The following is a 17,385-nucleotide window of genomic DNA, read 5'->3' on the forward strand; positions in this document are numbered from 1 at the left end:
AAATAAATGTGTTTCATAAACCTTTGATTTTGCCCACTCACACCTTCTGTTTTTTGCCCTTCCAAGACTTAGTTAGTTGAATCCTCTGTGGCGTAAGAGAGATCTTTGGCAACTCTAACATTCTCCCAAATAAATGTAGGAGCTTATTTCCGGTTGTGTAATTAGCACCTTAACTAGATTCGACTGCTCTACTTATGTCGTACTATTATCTATGCTCTGACTACTTATGTTTTATGGGTTCTTCCCTCTACTATGCACTCTCTATTTTAGCTTAAATAAATTCTAGCTTCGGTTTAAATTTATCCATATTTTGTACAACACTTTCCTTTTGGCTACGTCGCATTCAGGTGTCGCCCAGCATGCCTGGACTCTGGTCAGGGTGTGTCAGTTTATTTTATACTTCTATAAATTAGAACGAAAAATTTTGCCACAACCACTAGCGTAAATATTTTAATTGATGATCAGGTCCATTCATTGTATTCTTCTAGGTTGAGGAGTGTATTTGAGAAAAATCATCAAAGTCGGAGCAAAAATAATTATTAAATCATGATGATACTTTTATGTCGAAGGATATAGTCCCATTACCAAATCCAGAAACTTTTTTTTAGGGAGATTTTTGGCATATACGGTCTTGGAGTATATACAAACAAGTTTGATGATTAGATCGTTCAAATTAGTTATATAAACTGTGTATCACGTCAAAACAGTAAATTCAACAAACACTTAGAGTTTATTATATATTTCTATTAAGTTAAGATTTTGTTGTAATCACTAGTACAAATATTTTAAATTGACGTTGAGTCCATTCATTGTGTTCTTCTAGGGTTGAGGAGCATCCTTGCAAAAAAAACATAAAAATCAGGGCAAAATAACTGTTAAATCATGATGATATGTTTATAACCGTCGAATGATTTCACCTTGTTACTTAATCCGAAAGTTTGTTGGCGTATGCGATCTTGGAGTATATACAAACAATTGACGGTTGGATCGTTTAAATTAGTTACGTAGACTGCATATCCCGTCAAAATAATATATTCAACAAACACTTAGAGTTTATTCTATACTTTTATTAAGTAGAACGTAAGGTTTTGTGGTAACCACTAGTATAAATATATTAAATTGCTGATTAGATCCATTCATTGTATTCTTCTAGGATCGAGGGATTTTGTCTCATTACCTAATCCCAGAAACTGTCATTTGGGTGATTTTTGGCATATGCCATCTCAGAGTATATACCAACTATATTGACGGTTGGATTGTTGAAATTAATTTTGCAGACTACTAAGAGCATCGAAGGAAAATTGAATATGCAAATGTCCCTCACCTTTTGGCTTACGAAAAATTTAATTTTTCCCAAAGAACGTTAAACCCTAAATCCTAAATCATAAAATATACCTTTGCGCTATGAAATTTGAAGGATTTGTCGCGCAAATAGTGGCCTATTACACGTTTGATTGTTGAACTATGTTTGTCGGGCAAAAGGCTCTGAATGAACTAAAACATTGATCACTTTGGCATGACGAACTGTTTTATTTCGTCAGTAAAGTTACTTTGTCGGATGAAATGTGGTTCGTCGAGCAAATGGTAATTTCTAATAGTGAGAGAATATGAACATGAAACTCAGTGAAAAAAATTGAGGTTTCGTCATATAACTAATTGATAGTATATAGAATAGTCCAATTATTAATAAACACATACAAAGTTCATCCTTTTTCCGATGTGGAATTCAAACTCTCTTCAACACAAACTCAATCAAAATTTTCATCAAAATTAAACATATAGCCCTTTTTATAAAGTAAATACTTTAGCGGTGAAGTTTTGGACCATAAGGTTTCTTATTCATCTTACAATACTTATGATACAACAATATATTTACTTCAAGGAGAGAAAGATAAATTGGTTGCAAAGTTACCATTCATGAGATTCAAATCTAAAACTTTTGCACTTACAAATGAAGAGGAATATTACTATATCATACTACTAAATGAGAATCTTACAAGGGAATTGTTTTTAGCACTCCAAAAATTTCATTTTACACTACAAACTTTCTAGATTAAGAAAGAAAAATACACTTATAAGTAGTGTAGAATGCGATTTTTGGAGTGCCAATAATACTTCTCATCTTACAATACGTTAATGAGGAAACTTTTGGAAGCTAAAATCTACTACGCACTCATAACTTCTTGAATACTAAATTCATACCCTCCATTAGTTGCTATATTTCATTTTTCAAATTAATTATTAAAAATATTAAAACAGGACCAGAATCACGGTGAAGACAAAGCTTAATTAACGCGGGAAACAAGTCTCAGCACAAAAAACTAGCTGTGCTAATAGTCAATTTTACGATATTTAATATTTAGCTTTGTGGAAGTCAATGGTTTGTGATCTTTTATATATATTTCTTTGTTTTCTATGCTCTCGGTGCTTCTCGCTTAGTTTTGTGTCAGACTTGTCTGAATCAATAAATTTGCATTGAACAATGAAATTGTATTGACACGGGCAAAATGTTAAGGAAAGTCTCTTAAAATGATATTTTTTATAAAATTTTTGTCACTTTAAAGTTTAACGTTAATTTTTATGATATTGTAAAATATTGTACTAAAAATATGAGATGATAAAAAGTTCATAGAGAGTCACTTTTGAGAAAATATCTTTATTATTTCTCTTTAACATAAGAAACAAATGAAACACCACTTAATTCTTAGTTTTCAAGTAACTTTGTAATAACAAAGCAGAGTTGCCATGAACATATACAGCAATCGATGACTAATGAAATTTGATGCCTGTACAATATTTTGATATTTACATGCAGAGCTGGCAAGTCGACGAGAGTCAATTGAAGTTGCGCCAATCATCCTCTAGCCTCATGCATATTATCGGAAAGATCTCCAAAATCCCATTTGTAAATATATATATTGCCGTAGAACAAAAGATTTATATTATAGACGTGGTTTGTTTACAACTTGAAAAAAACTTACATGAAATAAATTTACAATGACTTGAAGTTTCAATTTATAATAATACTATACTATTAAGTTGCTTTACACATAATATTATTTTCTTAAGTTAAACATTACGTGGCATAAATTTACTAAAACTTTTCTCGATGCCGAAAGATGGCTTGAAAAGTACAAAAGGGCTGCTATTTTTGAAACCCCTTCTTCAATCCCGAGGGCAAAGGCCGCTAAAGCTTTGCTTGAAATTGATAAAGACATATTTTATGTATACTGACGGATCAGGATCCTCTCAGAAGGCTGAGCTTTCTAAGCAAATTACACAGACTTTTAAATCAAAATTCAACGGTTACAATTATTATAATTTTAAGAGGGAGTTTCTGTTTGTAGCAGTTGAATTTTGATCCCAACGATCTGTGTGATTTGCTCAGGAGGCTCAGCACACATGCATTCCATAGCTTAGCATGTGGTTATTAAAATTTTGAAAATATAATTTACAAAAAGAGATCAAATATAAATGATTTTGGTCGCTAAAATGTTTGGCTGACAACCTTTAAATAGTTTTTAGTCACTCAAAAAGCGAGTGGTTCTGGACACTATTTCGTTACTAAACTTTTATTGGGAGAAAAAGAACTGTAAGATTATTGTGTTTGATTTACTATATTGCCCATAACTTTTAATTGGCTAGTTTTCTTTACTTGTCCTTATATGGTTAGAATTAATTTTTCACCATCTTTTTACTGATAAAGAGATTTTTCTTAAATAGTAGAGATATAGAGGTATATGTGAAAACTAAAAGGTAAAAAGTAAAAAAGCAAATATTGGCAAAGTTATATACTTCAATTCTCAAATTCATAACCTCAAAATTGAGTTAGACTAACTGTATGAAAAACTACATGAGATGATAACTAAAATAAATTACGTTGCTTTCCCACAAGCTAGACTACAACAATATGTTTGGACCTAAATTCACATTTTCGACCAAATTGAAGTCAACCTAAAAAGAGGGCTATGAGTCTCGACCCAATGGTGCGGTGCTAATGAAGTAGCCGAGTCCCTGATAAGCTAGAATTGTTAAGGATAGAGATGTTTTCTGATGAGGATCAAAATATTCCAAGGATTGAAGATTGTGGCTAAGATAAGGAATCAATTGAACGAATAAGGAGACTAAATTTAGAGTCTTAGTTTAGGTGGAAGAGGTTGAGAAAGGGTGGTGATAGAGTTTCAGCCAAGAGTATAATAAGAAAATATGCCGAATAATTGGAATATTATTTTATCCCTATAAATATAAGAGGATTTGCTACATAGAAAGCCCCCTTCAACTCAGCAAACAACTCAAAATGTTTTACGTGAAAACCCTCACTCTATGCAAAACCATTCTCTCAACCATGAGAAAATACTAACTATCCTAACCATCATGTCAAAACATATTCAGTTTGGAGAAATAAATAGCACTGTGTTGACAACTAACGATACCTTCTGGTCGGTTGATTATCTATCCAAGTCTCGGCCATCAAAGAGTTCTTAATTCTATTGCCTAAAGAGGTCACTTCATTAGCCCTAACCAAATGAGTTGTTCTATGATCGGTTACTTTCAAGTGCACTTTATAGTTCGGCATTCATATGACCGAACCACGTTCATTATAAAGGCACTCATCTCTTATGAGTACCTTTTCCTCACAGCCTGATACTGATTTGGCAAACTTATTTCTCACGAATAAAGTTGAAGCAGCCGAAAATAGTGCACAAGTCTTCAAATTCTCAGTGAATTAAGTAACCTTGTCTTTAGGTTCTAGAACCTTATCTTGAGAGGTGTTCATTCCTTGGCCGGTAATCACTCAAGTGTAGAAGTCAGCAGCGCATTCGACACCTCTACCACAACACCTATTCTACTTGCCCAACCAAGCTTGGTCGCGAGATGGCGCGCTTGTATTCACTAGAAGAACGTAATTAGCTCAATAGTTACTCGACCTAGGCACCATGTAGGGTATATAACTTTTATCATCAACACAATCTCAAATAATCTAGAAGGTGATTCTAAAAATTAAAGTTCCTAATTCCATGTAGAAACTAATTATCATACCTAAAACTAAGTATTAAATTCTAAAAATTAAAGTTCCTAATTCCTTGTAGAAACTAATTATCATACCTAAAACCAAGTATTAATTCAATAGTAGCATATGGCAAACTTTTAGGCTCAGCATGATTCACCCAAATATCACCTACATTTCTCTAACTTAACCACTTATTACTAAATATAAAATTTCATCAAAAATTGCTCGATAATATTAAAGGTAAAATCTCTCATATATTAGTTGTTTTATTGTCGTATATCTGATATAAGATTATATTCCTCAACAATCTACACACTCTGTTTTTTGGTCAAGGAGCACATGGATGCACCGGATAATAAGAAGATAAAAAGCAAATACTAGCTGAAACATGAAGTTACTTACGAATGCTTTGTTAATTAATTCTGTACAAACTACATGCTACGAACTTCAATGCTACTTAACCACTTTGGGATCCTACCTTACCCTTTTCCAAGGCCAAGGAAGAAGTTTTGATATTTTCAAAAAATCAGAACTTGAATCTCAATGTTTCCCAATTGGGACTACAAAAATCAATCCAATTGTTAAAAATGCACTACGAAGCTTCACCAAAAAAATAAAATACACTACGAAGATAGTAATAACAAACGATTTTAAGACTACAAAGCTACTATTAGAGCGGCACAAATGCACTCTAAACACTAAACAAGGGACATTCATCTTTGTCATATTTTTCCAAAATTTATCTAAATTCCATGAAAATTTAAGAGCCGGTTGATAATTACTCGTTTTCGGTTTTCAATTTTTATTTTTACTTTTTTAAAATTTGAATCTTGTTTGGTAACACCTTTCAATTTTCAGTTTTTTGAAAATTGAAAACTATTTTCTTGAATTTTCAAACTTTAGCCTTGAGTTTTCACTTTTCGATTTTCAATTTTCCTTTTTTATAAAACTAAAAAAGCTGAAAGTAGTTATCAAATCAGATTTTAGTTCTCAATTTAGATATAAAAAATTAAAAAATTTAAAAAAATTAAAAAAAAACTAAAAACAGAAAGTAAAATGGTTATCAAACGCTCCTAAATTACTCATTCAAACATATGGAAAATCTCCATGCCAATATTTAGTGGAATCTTCTGAATTGTTAATTTTTATCATCTTTTTGTAGACCAAATTATCAATTTCTATAGTTACTGATGAAATTAGTAATATTTAAAGGAAACAACTTCGCTGCTGAAAAGATCAGCAGCAGCTGCTGATGGCCTATCACACTTGAACACGTGTCCAAGTTTTTTATTAAAAAAATTAAAATTTGGACACATGTCTGCACGTGATTGGTTATCAGCAGTAGCTGTTACTGATCTTTCAGCAGCGAAGTCTTGTTCATATTTAAAAGTCTAACTTGTTAACATATTGAAAAAATAAAAATCTAGCCTTACATAAAACAAACTTTTCTCAACTTAAATTACGTAAAATCCAGTCCAAACCCATTTTTGGAATGTACTTGAATGATTTTAAAGCTCTTTTCATCCTCCAACTCGAGTGGCTAAGTTGGCTTTTACTTAATATATAAGTACTGTAGTGGGCAGTGAAGGTAACATGAGGGGGAGGTTTAAGAGTGTGTATAAAACACCTTTGCTTCGACGTGAATTGTAGCACATTTTGCCAAAATTTTCGGGCATGGCAGTTAATAATGGGAGAGGGAAAAACAAAGGAAAGCGGATGGCTACGAGCGCTGCATGAGCACGGCAGAGAAAGGTAAAAACAGAAAACGTAAACATCGATGAACGCATGGAGAGTGTGTCACCATCTCTCAAACTAGTAGCTTTAACTTAATTTCGATCTCAATTTTTTTCTGAAGTTCAAAAGTTGCCAGTTTATTTCCTGGAACTAAATACTCGTGTGTATTTCGGCTAAAAGTTAAAGGATACAATGTGGCATCCATGTGGCAATAAGAGAATGGGTATGCATTCCTTCTTATAGAAGTCCACAAAATTCTTCCCAGAGGTCATTTACCGGTACAAATTTCGCGCATCAACAGAAAAGGGACGGGATTTTGCTTCGAATTTGTGCAAATCCTCACTACTTTTACATCTCAACTCTTCCCCAACTCATGGATGTTGATATTTCAAAAAATGGAAGAGGGACCATGTCGAATACTTGCAAATTAAAGAAAAAAAATTGGTGGGGAGGCTAAGACCGATGGACGAGAAGTGATAAATTCGTTAGGGGGAATTAGAGTAGTGTGAGGCAACTTAACACCTCTGACATAATAGACATAAATCTCACCAAAGTTGAACGAGCATTGAGTTCCCGGGTGTAGAGTGACATACAAAAGATGTTGTCAAAGTAAACATCAGCTGCCAAACGAATATGGTTACAACTTACAAACGATGCGATCACACATGCTTCAAATTTTCTCAGTTTTACAACACAAACAGCATGCAGTCTCTTTTTACTTCGACTCCATGTTGTCACTTTTGTAACGACATCTTGCTCGTGTTGTTAAAAACTATTTCCTCCTACATGTTTCGACAACACCCATCTCGCGATGTTAAGGGGTGCTTTTCTTGTAGTGACGGGTCATGCATAAGTAAACAAAGTGACAACTGATATGGTATGTAAATCCTCCAACGCATAAGTCAGATACTAACTGAAAGAAGTAAAGAGTAGTTTACAAGGCTGAAGTAAGAGAAGTTGTTATAAGAAGTAACGAGTACAAAATCTTAAGCACGACAAGTTACTTACGAGTACATTCATCATTTTTTATCCTTGAGTTACCTACAAATGATATGTTGATGCGTACCAAAAACTATTTTCGTAAGTTCCAAAAGTATTAGATGCAAAGTCTTCTGGTTCCTATGCCATCATGGAATGAATGAAAAAGTAAAAATACAAACAGGGGAACAGAATTTCAACAATGGTAGTATCATGAAATTGACGAAACATGACACTAGAATGCTTCAAGTGCTACTAACTCACTTTCGTAGGATAACTTTTCCAATCAATTCACTCGTAACTACTATGAAAAGCAATTTTCAACCGCTGTTATTACATGTTCTATAAACATCGGGCATATTTAATTTCGTGGTCCAGGTATTTGCCAGAATCTATAACACAATGCTTCCATCTCTAAGGTATATATGAGTATTAAAATCATCATATGGATAATAGTTAACAGATCGATCTTACCTGACTTGCAATGATGTATGATGAGCTCGGAGTACACTGCACTTGCAATGGAACAAATGACGGGAAGGATAAACAGACTTTAATTTTCCATAAGACAGTACTTGAGACTTATACATAGAAACAACACAGCAGAAATACTAACCCACTGAATGCTGGCGTATTATTCAGTCATTTGATATATGGAACGCCTGTAAGAACTCTTAATTATTCCCTCTTCAAAACAATCCAGACATCATAAAATTGTCACATATATGTTCCATTACCTCCACCAAAACTGATTTTCAGTTCTACTCTAACGAATTTGAAGTATCACAATTCTTCTGAATCAGAATCGCCTTGAAGTTGTGGGCCTTTTCAGTCAACCCAATGTCTGTGAAAGCATGCAAAACCCTACTGCAGGCAGTAACAGAAAAATCTGTAGTAGTTGATTGCTTCCACCGATCAATAACTTCTCCGACTTCTTTTAATTGCCCGAGCATTAGATATGAAGAAAGAATGCAAATATAGTTTCTACTTGTCATCTTTTGTCCAGTCATTATCAAGGATTTCCATATCTGATCAATCCTTTCCTTATTTCCTAAACCAGCATGCAGAATAATGAGAAAGTCGTACGTAATCCATTCTCTTTGTGTGATTCCTTTCTCAGCTTCAACTACTAGAGTGTCGGACTCTGCATTCACAAGATGCCCAACACTAACATATATATTTGTCAGGTTAATATATCTCTCCCAGCCTTCACCGAAACCAGGATCATGTCTCATTTCAACTACAATCTGTCGAAGCTGATCAATCTTTAGAGTTGCAGCAAATGAACTAATCCAAAGATTGTATGTGAAGATATCTGGTTCAACCTTGTGCCGTTTCAGATCTTCCACAACTAAAGAGACCTTCTCAACTTGCCCCACTGACATGTACATAGTCATCATCTCATTGTAAGTAAGGGCACTCAGGGACAGGTTAGATCCTTTTATTCTCTCATAGAGGTTCTCAGCCTTTTCCGTCAATTTTGCCCCAGCATAAGAGTGGAGGAGAGCAGTATATGTCTCATTTGTTTTTGCAGTAAGAGATAGACTTTCAAAGTAGCGCTCTGCTGCATCGATGCCAAAAACTTTGGTCATCAAGACGATGCGGACTGCATAGTCAGAATCCGATAACTCAAATTCATTATGGCTGACCATCCACTCGGATATCTGCAAGCTTGTATCAACAATATCATTAATAGAGTGTCAACATTTCATCAACAACATCATTAATGTTTGGTCGATATGTGGTCCTTGTTTGACTCATTTCTGCAATTGGAATTTGCAAATCCTCATTTCCGCCAAATTTTCGCATTTTATTCAGTCTATTACAGCGCAATCTTATTCATTTAACCATTCCTTGGTCCTGTTCTATTCTATTCTACAAAGCATGTATTCTGCTGCAGATGAACGAGGTGGCAACGAAAAAAGTTAATTAGACCTAAGATTATGCAACTACTCCAAAGAGATGACAACACTAGGGAGCCCCAATCCAAGCTTTCAACTTTCCATCGTTTTCTTGCCAACCAAACACAATAAAGTTCTCATCAAAAGGTTTACGTTAATCAGAAATCAAACCCCAATTGCTGAGCTGAATCAAATATTGACAACATATCGATTAAACAGCAATCACGACATGCTAACCAGAAGAGAATCCAACCTCGAGGGCGTGCTTGTAACGGTGAGACTTGCTGAGGTCTTTAGAGATCTGGCGGAGGTCCGAGATGGAAATTTGGTTGCCTTCGGAGACCCATCTCTGAAGGACGTTGGTGGCGCTTCGCTTGGGCTGCCTGAGCCTCAACACTCTGCTCTTGAGGTCGTCACTTCCCTCAGAATCTTGGACAAACTCAGTATTCACAGCACCTGCTCCTCCCGACGACAGAAATCTTCCAAAACCAACACCAACACCAACGCTAACATTGCTTACGCCGCTGCTCCGTCTGAGAGAGAGCAATAGTGACCGAGACGCCATTGACGCTCAACTTTCTAGTTTCTGCTCATGAAGCTCTTAAACTTCGGGGCGCACCTGATTGACACTCAACTATCGCTTTTCGGCCTCCTCAGTCAGCTCAGCTCGGCTCTGCCGAATATTTGGGCCTTCCCGGGCTGGGCTTCACATTAAACTTGTACTACCTTCACTTATGTTCGAGGTCCATTTGAGTGAATTTCGGTTTTGTCGTAGGAGCCGTCATTAATGCAAGTTGACATCTATTTCTTCGTTCAACGTTCATTTCATCTATACAGAGTTATTCAATCCAAGTCAATCTTAGATGCAAAACAACCGATCGGCTGTTTTTGGGGTTGCTATTGACTCGGATGGAAACATTCAGTCACAGTGAATTCAATTCATCCAATTTCGAGAGGAATTATATCAAATTTGGTTGCATTAAGTTACAAGTTTAGGCAGCAAACATTGCTTCGGGTTTATTTATAAGCCAAAAATAAATAAAAAAGTGCAAAATTATTTCATAAAATAAGGGAGCCTAGGAGGTGTTTGAAAAGTGTACATATCACAAATATTCACACTGGAATCTTTTGATGTGGTTTTTGTGTCTTATGGATGAATTTCTCTCTTATAAACTAATTCATAATTTTAATGGCGTTGCTAACTAATCAACGATTATCATGTAATCAGAAGTGAATAATCCATCAAATAGAGACTTGTCACGTGATAATTTGTCGACAAGAGTACCTCTCGTCTTTTGGGGTTTGGCCTCCATGCTGACCAAAAAATAATACCACTAATAATCTGATTTTTTGCTAAAAATGAAAACATTGCAGACATAAAGTGCAAACGACTCTTATGTTATAAATAGGGAAAAGTGAGGGAGAGATAATTTTTGTTAGAGATAGAAGTGGAACGGGGTGCAATGTATCACATAAAGGAGGATGCTAGTAAAAGAGGGGTGGAATATTGGTATTATTACTTTCACTTTTGATCTTGTGCGTTGCAATAAGGTTGCAGACATACCTCTGTAAATAGGCGTTTTGATCCGACACAACCTTACATGCATGAAAAAAAATCTTACTTTCCCAACACTTTTCACCTAAGACTTTTAAAAGTTGCCACCAAAATCTAATTTGGTTTGCTTCCTCATATAATTACATATGTGGGATTCGCACTAAATTTCACAACATCTTATATATTTCTCAAGGATATAGTTAACAAAGATATCAAATGTTAGTTCAATGGATATTAACATACCAAAGAGTGAACAACAACCAAAATTGTTAGCGTGCCATGGTGCCCTTCTCAAGTTTAGACATCTTGCTGTTCATGAAAACAGGGTTCTCCCCAGGCACATAGTCATAATCCGGCACCTTCACCTTAGAGACGTACATGTTTTCAACTGGACCACAACTCAAAAAACTCCATGTTTAACAACTTTGTAAACAACCCCCTCTACAATCTCTCCCCTGAAAAGCTTGAAGGTGATGGTGCTAAAACAACTGGAAACAACACATCCCCAGTCCGTTTCCTCACTTTACAATCTCCTACGCTCTCCATAGTTGTGAGTACAAGATAGTATCACAGATCTTTCGTTGCATTTCTCGATGCAAGATCCTCCAGCAGGCGGACTATAAACGACTTTTGGAGCATCGATTCTCACCACTATCTTAAAATCTATATTACAAGAATGTTACTACCAAACACGAATTTCTTATTTTTTGACTCTTTGGATTTTGATAACATACATGTTTCAATGTTTTCATTCTCAACAATCATGGATTAAAATACCAAACGCATTCTTAAATCATAGAAATGAGAAATCCTAATTGTCATTTTCGTTTTTCTTAATTGTTCTTCAAAATTCATTTTTGTTAAACGTTACCAAAAATACCCTTATTTTCTATTAGTTTGGAATTTGTTTTTGAGTACATAGTCAACATTATTTTGATGTTCTACAAAACATAAACTAATATAGTTTTCTGCATTTTTCACAAAATTTTTATAAATTAAATATTGTTTTCTCAATTTCTCATGGTTTGAGTGTAAGAATATCCCAAATCTAACAGTATAGTATTAGGATTACAAAAAGAAAACAATTTGCAGACTATACTTGCTTATGCACGTAGAATGGCATTAATGAGTAATGACATGCATGTATATGATCCTGAAGCACTTACCTGTCACCATGAGTGCTTCTGGTGCAAGATTGAAGTAGTCTTCTACTTCCAATACCTGTTTTATGAACTCTACTAACTAGCGAAATAGGTTTGTTGTTTTGTGAGATTCAGAGCTTGTTTGGATGTGCTTTTGAAATGACTGAAAGCACTTTCGATGAAAATATTTTTAGAATCAATTCTTAGTAAAAATGCAAATAAATTATGAAAAAGCACTTAAAATGCTTCCGGGAAGAAGCACAATTTCTGTGCTTCTTCCAGGAAACACTTTAAGTGCTTTTGGAACCAAAAAAACATTTTCTCTAAAAGCGCTTTCAGTAATTTTAAAAGTATATCCAAACAAGCTCTCAGTTGGTATGGAAGCAGGGACTGCTTCTTGGTTATATAGCTAGGGTTTCAACCAATTCCACCCTATTAAATGAAATGATATCCACCCTAATCTTTTCTAATCAATTAGAGTCCCATCATGATTCTCATACCTTGTATTCTCTTAATAAAAGGCCCATGATTGATTGCATGTAATTATGACTCCAATATGTTTATTTCTTTAAGGCTCCGAGAATCATAAAAGATTTCATTAACTTGATTACTAAGTCAACTATCTCAAAGATTCTCGGCATAATTCATTGTCATTCACAAATGGCTTTACATTGAGTCGATTAAGTAAACAAGCTGCCAAACGCATTAGTTTCTGTATTTGTAAAATGAAAACTTGTTTTACGAATTGTTTTACTGTTATTTGACAGTCTGGAAGACTGATTCAGAGAGATAACCTGTCCTTAGATTTTGATGTTCAAGAAACAAAGTCCTTAGATCGTGGAAGGAGTTGGAGAATGCTAGGTCAAGAAAAGAAAAGGCCAGACTCCAGTCGTCAGTTAACCGGAAGACTTGCTGAAGAGCTTAGTGCAAGGGAGACCAAGCAAGTGGTTGACTGTCTGGAAGACTTGGTCAAGCTTGGAGACCTTGTCGTGTCTCTTGCCCCATAAATTGAAAATTAAATTTATTATTTGGCAGCCTGGAAGCCTTGGTCAAGCTTGGAGACCTCATCGAGTCACTTGCCCAACAAACTAAATTTAGATATAAACATTGGTTTCATGTGGGGAAAAAAAGAAGATTTCTTGCCTATAAAAATAAACCATTCTGTATATTAGCCGTCCATCCCTACTCAAACACACTGATTAGTTCCCCAATTCTCAAGACAAGCATACTCTCTCTCTCTCTCTCTCTCTCTCTCTCTCTCTCTCTCTCTCTCTCAGACACACACACACACAATGGCACCTTCAATGACTTCAATGGAGGCATCAATTGGTAATGAATCCAAAGTAGCTAGCATCAAAACCCTAGCTGACTCAGCTGCTCTCACTTCTGTACCTTCGGAGTACACCTACACCAAAAATCCCAACGACATGGGAGATGCAAACTGTTGGATAATGGCCAAATGTTTCCTTGTTTTGTGGCTTAAATTGCTCCATGTTTTGTGGTTTTTTCAAAGCCATGTTTTGTGGCTTTTTCAAAGCCATGTTTTGTGGGAGAAGGCTTGGATTAAGAAAAACATAAAAAGAGAGCATTTGGCAAAACAAGGATACGGATGAGAGAAGGAAAGCATCCAAAAGAGATGGTGTGAGCATTTGGCTCTACCATGGGCATGGGTGAGAGAAATCAAGAGAGCTAGAGTGAAAGATCTCTTGTGAAAGAACTCTTGGGGTAGAGTGAGGCTTTTGGGAAAATTCTGTGAGTGGGTGTACAAGGGTTATGGGATTGGGTTATGTCGATTTAACTCATGTGTAACTTGTACTGTTTTTCTCATAGTGAAGAGCAATATCTCTCTGAGGACGTAGGCAGGTTTTTGCCGAACCTCGTAAATTTCTCGGTGTCTTTATTTCTTGTATTTTATTTTGTTCAACTGTGTGTGATTTTGGTGAGGTTGTAATCTGAATCTCGGTTCCGCACTAACGAACGGGCCAAGGCACAACACAAACGACCCAGAACATTCAATCCCCATCATTGATTTTGCTCTTCTCACCTCTGCCTACCCTGATCAACGGGCACAAATGATCCAGAAGCTAGGCAGAGCTTGCCAAGAATGGGGCTTCTTTCAGGTATTCACACTCACAGTTTGTCATTCTACGATACAAACTCAATATTTGACTTTTGTAATATACACTTACTAGTTATTAATATATGCTTGAGCATGTGGCAAATTAATTGAAGAATGCTCATAATAATGAAACATGAATTAATTATTTTCATACGCGATGTCTTTTAGGTGATCAACCACGGTGTACCAGAGAGCTTGATGGAAGCAATGGTCGACGCGTGCCAAAGATTTTTTGAGCTGCCGGAGGAGGAGAAGAAGGAGTTCCAAACAAGGAACCTGCTGGACCCAATCAAGTGCGGCACCAGCTTCAACGTCGCAATCGACAAAGTGCGCCTCTGGAGGGATTATCTGAAGGTCATCGCACACCCCGAGTTCAACTCACTCTACAAACCGGCTGGATACGGTGAGGTTTCACTGGAGTTCAGCAAAAGAACCCGAGCAGTGGCAACCGAAATATTGAGTGGAATATCAGAGAGCTTAGGATTGAAGGCCGATTACATTGCTAAGGCCATGAATTGGGATCGCGGCTTGCAAATTCTGGCAGCGAATTACTACCCGGCTTGCCCACAGCCTGACCTGGCAATCGGTATTCCTCCTCATACCGATCACGGACTAGTGACGCTCTTGATTCAGAATGATATGTGTGGCCTTGAAGTCAAGCACAATGATAAGTGGGTCTTGGTGAATTCCGCTCCGGGCTCTTTTATTGTTAACGTTGGTGATCAAATGCAGATTCTGACAAACGACAAGTACAAGAGCATATGGCATCGAGCAACTGTGAACAACACAACAACGAGGATATCGATCGCCATACCACATGGACCGGCACTAGACACGCCCACCCTACCGATCCCTGAGTTGCTAGAAAAGGAAGGTGAAACAGCAAAGTACATTGGAATGACATATGAGAAATTCATGGAACTTCAGGCAAGCCCCGCTGCCTACATGGTGCCTTGCTTGGATCACCTGCGCGTCAAGGACAATTGAAGTAGTCAATCTCGTTAAAGAGATTCAATCTACTTTCTATGAGAGATTCAGAGCAGCAGTTGTCCAATTTTTCCCATGTTGGTCGTTTTCTTGATTTCATTCTACATTTATTCTTTTGTTCTTGGCCTGAAGATTCAGATTTTATTTGTAAATCATTATTGCATTCTTATGAAATATTGACCAATAAAATAGATATCGATTTTAATGATTTATACCATATGTCTTCATGTCATTACTCAAAAAATTTCCTTGTTTAAAGTTTCTATGATCCAAGCATGTTACTTAACAGAAATGAAAATAGGAAGGGATGAAAGGCCTTAGAAATAGGAAAAGTAAAGAAATAGAATTGGAACAACTAGTCCCCACAGTTGATCAAATTCTTATTTTTTAGGTACTTCATTACGGATCTTAAGAGAAAGCTAAAGTTCTTTTGGTTCTTTACGTCTTAGTAAATGCATGGGAAATTTAAAAAGAAAACTCATAATCAAAATGATTCCAATTTACATTCCTTGTAAGTAAAAATGCCCCAAAATTACCCGGACGCATTACCGATGGTACATTGACTTCATTTTCAATCAAAGAATTCGCACATATCCGCTGCAAACCAAGTCACACATCGCCTGACTCGAGTAGTGCCGCACTTACTTCGACTGATTCTTATTCTAACTCTCGTTGTAATTGGTTTGAAAAACGCCCAGGCAGTGTTTATGACCTTGTGTTTGAGAAGGATCTTTCCCATGTATAGTCAATCTTTTTACTTCTTGGCCTTTTGGCCTTTAATTATATTCGCCGCTAGATTTAAAAAATAAAAAATAAAACTCAAAAACTCCATGCTTAACAACTTGTGAACAGCCCCCGCTGCAATCTCTCCCCAGAAAACTTGAAGGTGATGGCGCTAAAACAACTGAAAACAACACGTCCCGGTGTGCTGCCTCACTTTACCTCTCCTAGGCCTTTCAGAGTTGTGAGAGCTAAATAGTATCACAAATCTTTCGTTGCCTTTCTTGATGCAAGATCCTCCAGCAGGTGCACTACAAACGGCTTTTGGGGCATCAATTGTTTCATATCTAAGCTCTCAGCAGGGATTACATCATTTCAGGGCAACTGCACTATCGGAAACATGGTTGCTTTTTCCTACCTGTCATAAACCAAAGATGAAACAGTAACCAATTCTACATTAGTTCTGATCCCTAAATACTTCTAACATGCACTGTCCTTGCCCTACGTAAGTTAATCATTCAAGTGAAGTCAATGTTCTATGCATGTAAAAAAAATATGAGGTGAAAGATGTCCACAAGGAATAACACCCGCTAGATGTTGGAAGCCAAACAGTCTCCAGCTAGAACAAGAAAAACAAGAAGCCAACGGCTAGTTTCTCAAGCCAAGTCCAAGAGGCAAATGGAGGGCTGAGTTTAAAACTGGGCTGCATGGTTAAAATTGGAGTAGTACAATGTTAGGTAGAGTTCCTTGTATTAGTCCTCAGTGGAGATAAGATTGATGACTGTAGTATGGGACCAAAACCCTACTACTTTGATGATATATATATATATATACACACACACTACTGGTAGGAGGTAAAACCATCCATAGAATTAAGAGTGCGGAAGTAAAATACATATAAACAGAGTAGCATTTCAAGATAATAGATCAAAAAGAACTGAGGCTGATTGAAACGGAATATCCATGTATGATCAACAATAACATGAAGACATAAGATCAGGTTAAACATAGGTGATAACTCCATGAAAATAATGAATTAAAATTAATGATGCAGATAGATTTTGAAAATAAATTTTATTAAAACTTACTGCAATGCAGATTACAGACTGTTTTGCCTAATGGCAGATGCTGAATAAAAACAAGGTGGAGCTCGCAGGCATCCTGGATAATAATATGTATTATAAGTGTTTGGGTTTTCACTGAAAATGTTCTCTGTTCTTTCGAATACGCAGAGAATT

General features: G+C 36.1%; 2 protein-coding genes across 3 annotated transcripts; one reads left to right on the plus strand and one right to left on the minus strand.

Moving 5' to 3' along the window:
• Window positions 1-7,210: 7,210 nt before the first annotated feature.
• LOC137726651 (pentatricopeptide repeat-containing protein At5g09450, mitochondrial-like) lies at window positions 7,211-10,263 on the minus strand. 2 transcript variants are annotated; one of them, XR_015963086.1, is made up of 3 exons: window positions 9,878-10,263; window positions 8,198-9,387; window positions 7,211-7,658 (listed from the first exon to the last, which is right to left on the minus strand). XR_015963086.1 is itself a non-coding variant. In XM_068465590.2 (2 exons), exons 1-2 carry the CDS (start codon window positions 10,187-10,189, stop codon window positions 8,485-8,487), a joined length of 1,215 nt encoding a protein of 404 aa, XP_068321691.2. In that variant the 5' UTR covers window positions 10,190-10,263; the 3' UTR covers window positions 7,915-8,484. The 2 variants fall into 2 exon arrangements, 1 of the variants encoding a protein (XP_068321691.2); XM_068465590.2 differs by lacking the exon at window positions 7,211-7,658 and having other exon boundaries at window positions 7,915-9,387.
• Window positions 10,264-13,515: 3,252 nt separating this feature from the next.
• On the plus strand, window positions 13,516-15,522 carry LOC137723531 (2-oxoglutarate-dependent dioxygenase 19-like). The gene is made up of 3 exons (XM_088693305.1): window positions 13,516-13,758; window positions 14,317-14,441; window positions 14,609-15,522. The coding sequence occupies exons 1-3, from the start codon at window positions 13,614-13,616 to the stop codon at window positions 15,425-15,427; spliced, it is 1,089 nt and encodes a 362-aa protein (XP_088549431.1). The 5' UTR covers window positions 13,516-13,613; the 3' UTR covers window positions 15,428-15,522.
• Window positions 15,523-17,385: the final 1,863 nt, after the last annotated feature.

The sequence above is a fragment of the Pyrus communis genome, chromosome 5, assembly GCF_041283825.1.
Source record: "Pyrus communis isolate YQ-2024b chromosome 5, ASM4128382v1, whole genome shotgun sequence".
Classification (NCBI taxonomy): Eukaryota; Viridiplantae; Streptophyta; class Magnoliopsida; order Rosales; family Rosaceae; genus Pyrus; species Pyrus communis.

Excerpts from the sequence above, each read along its gene's own strand:
- LOC137726651 (XM_068465590.2), bottom strand. The coding sequence starts at position 10,189 with ATGGCGTCTCGGTCACTATTGCTCTCTCTCAGACGGAGCAGCGGCGTA. Across the intron at positions 9,388-9,877 it reads GTTACAAGCACGCCCTCGAG|ATATCCGAGTGGATGGTCAG; the intron begins GTTGGATTCTCT and ends ACAAGCTTGCAG.
- LOC137723531 (XM_088693305.1), top strand. The coding sequence starts at position 13,614 with ATGGCACCTTCAATGACTTCAATGGAGGCATCAATTGGTAATGAATCC. Across the intron at positions 13,759-14,316 it reads TCCCAACGACATGGGAGATG|CAAACGACCCAGAACATTCA; the intron begins CAAACTGTTGGA and ends CAAGGCACAACA. Across the intron at positions 14,442-14,608 it reads AAGAATGGGGCTTCTTTCAG|GTGATCAACCACGGTGTACC; the intron begins GTATTCACACTC and ends GATGTCTTTTAG.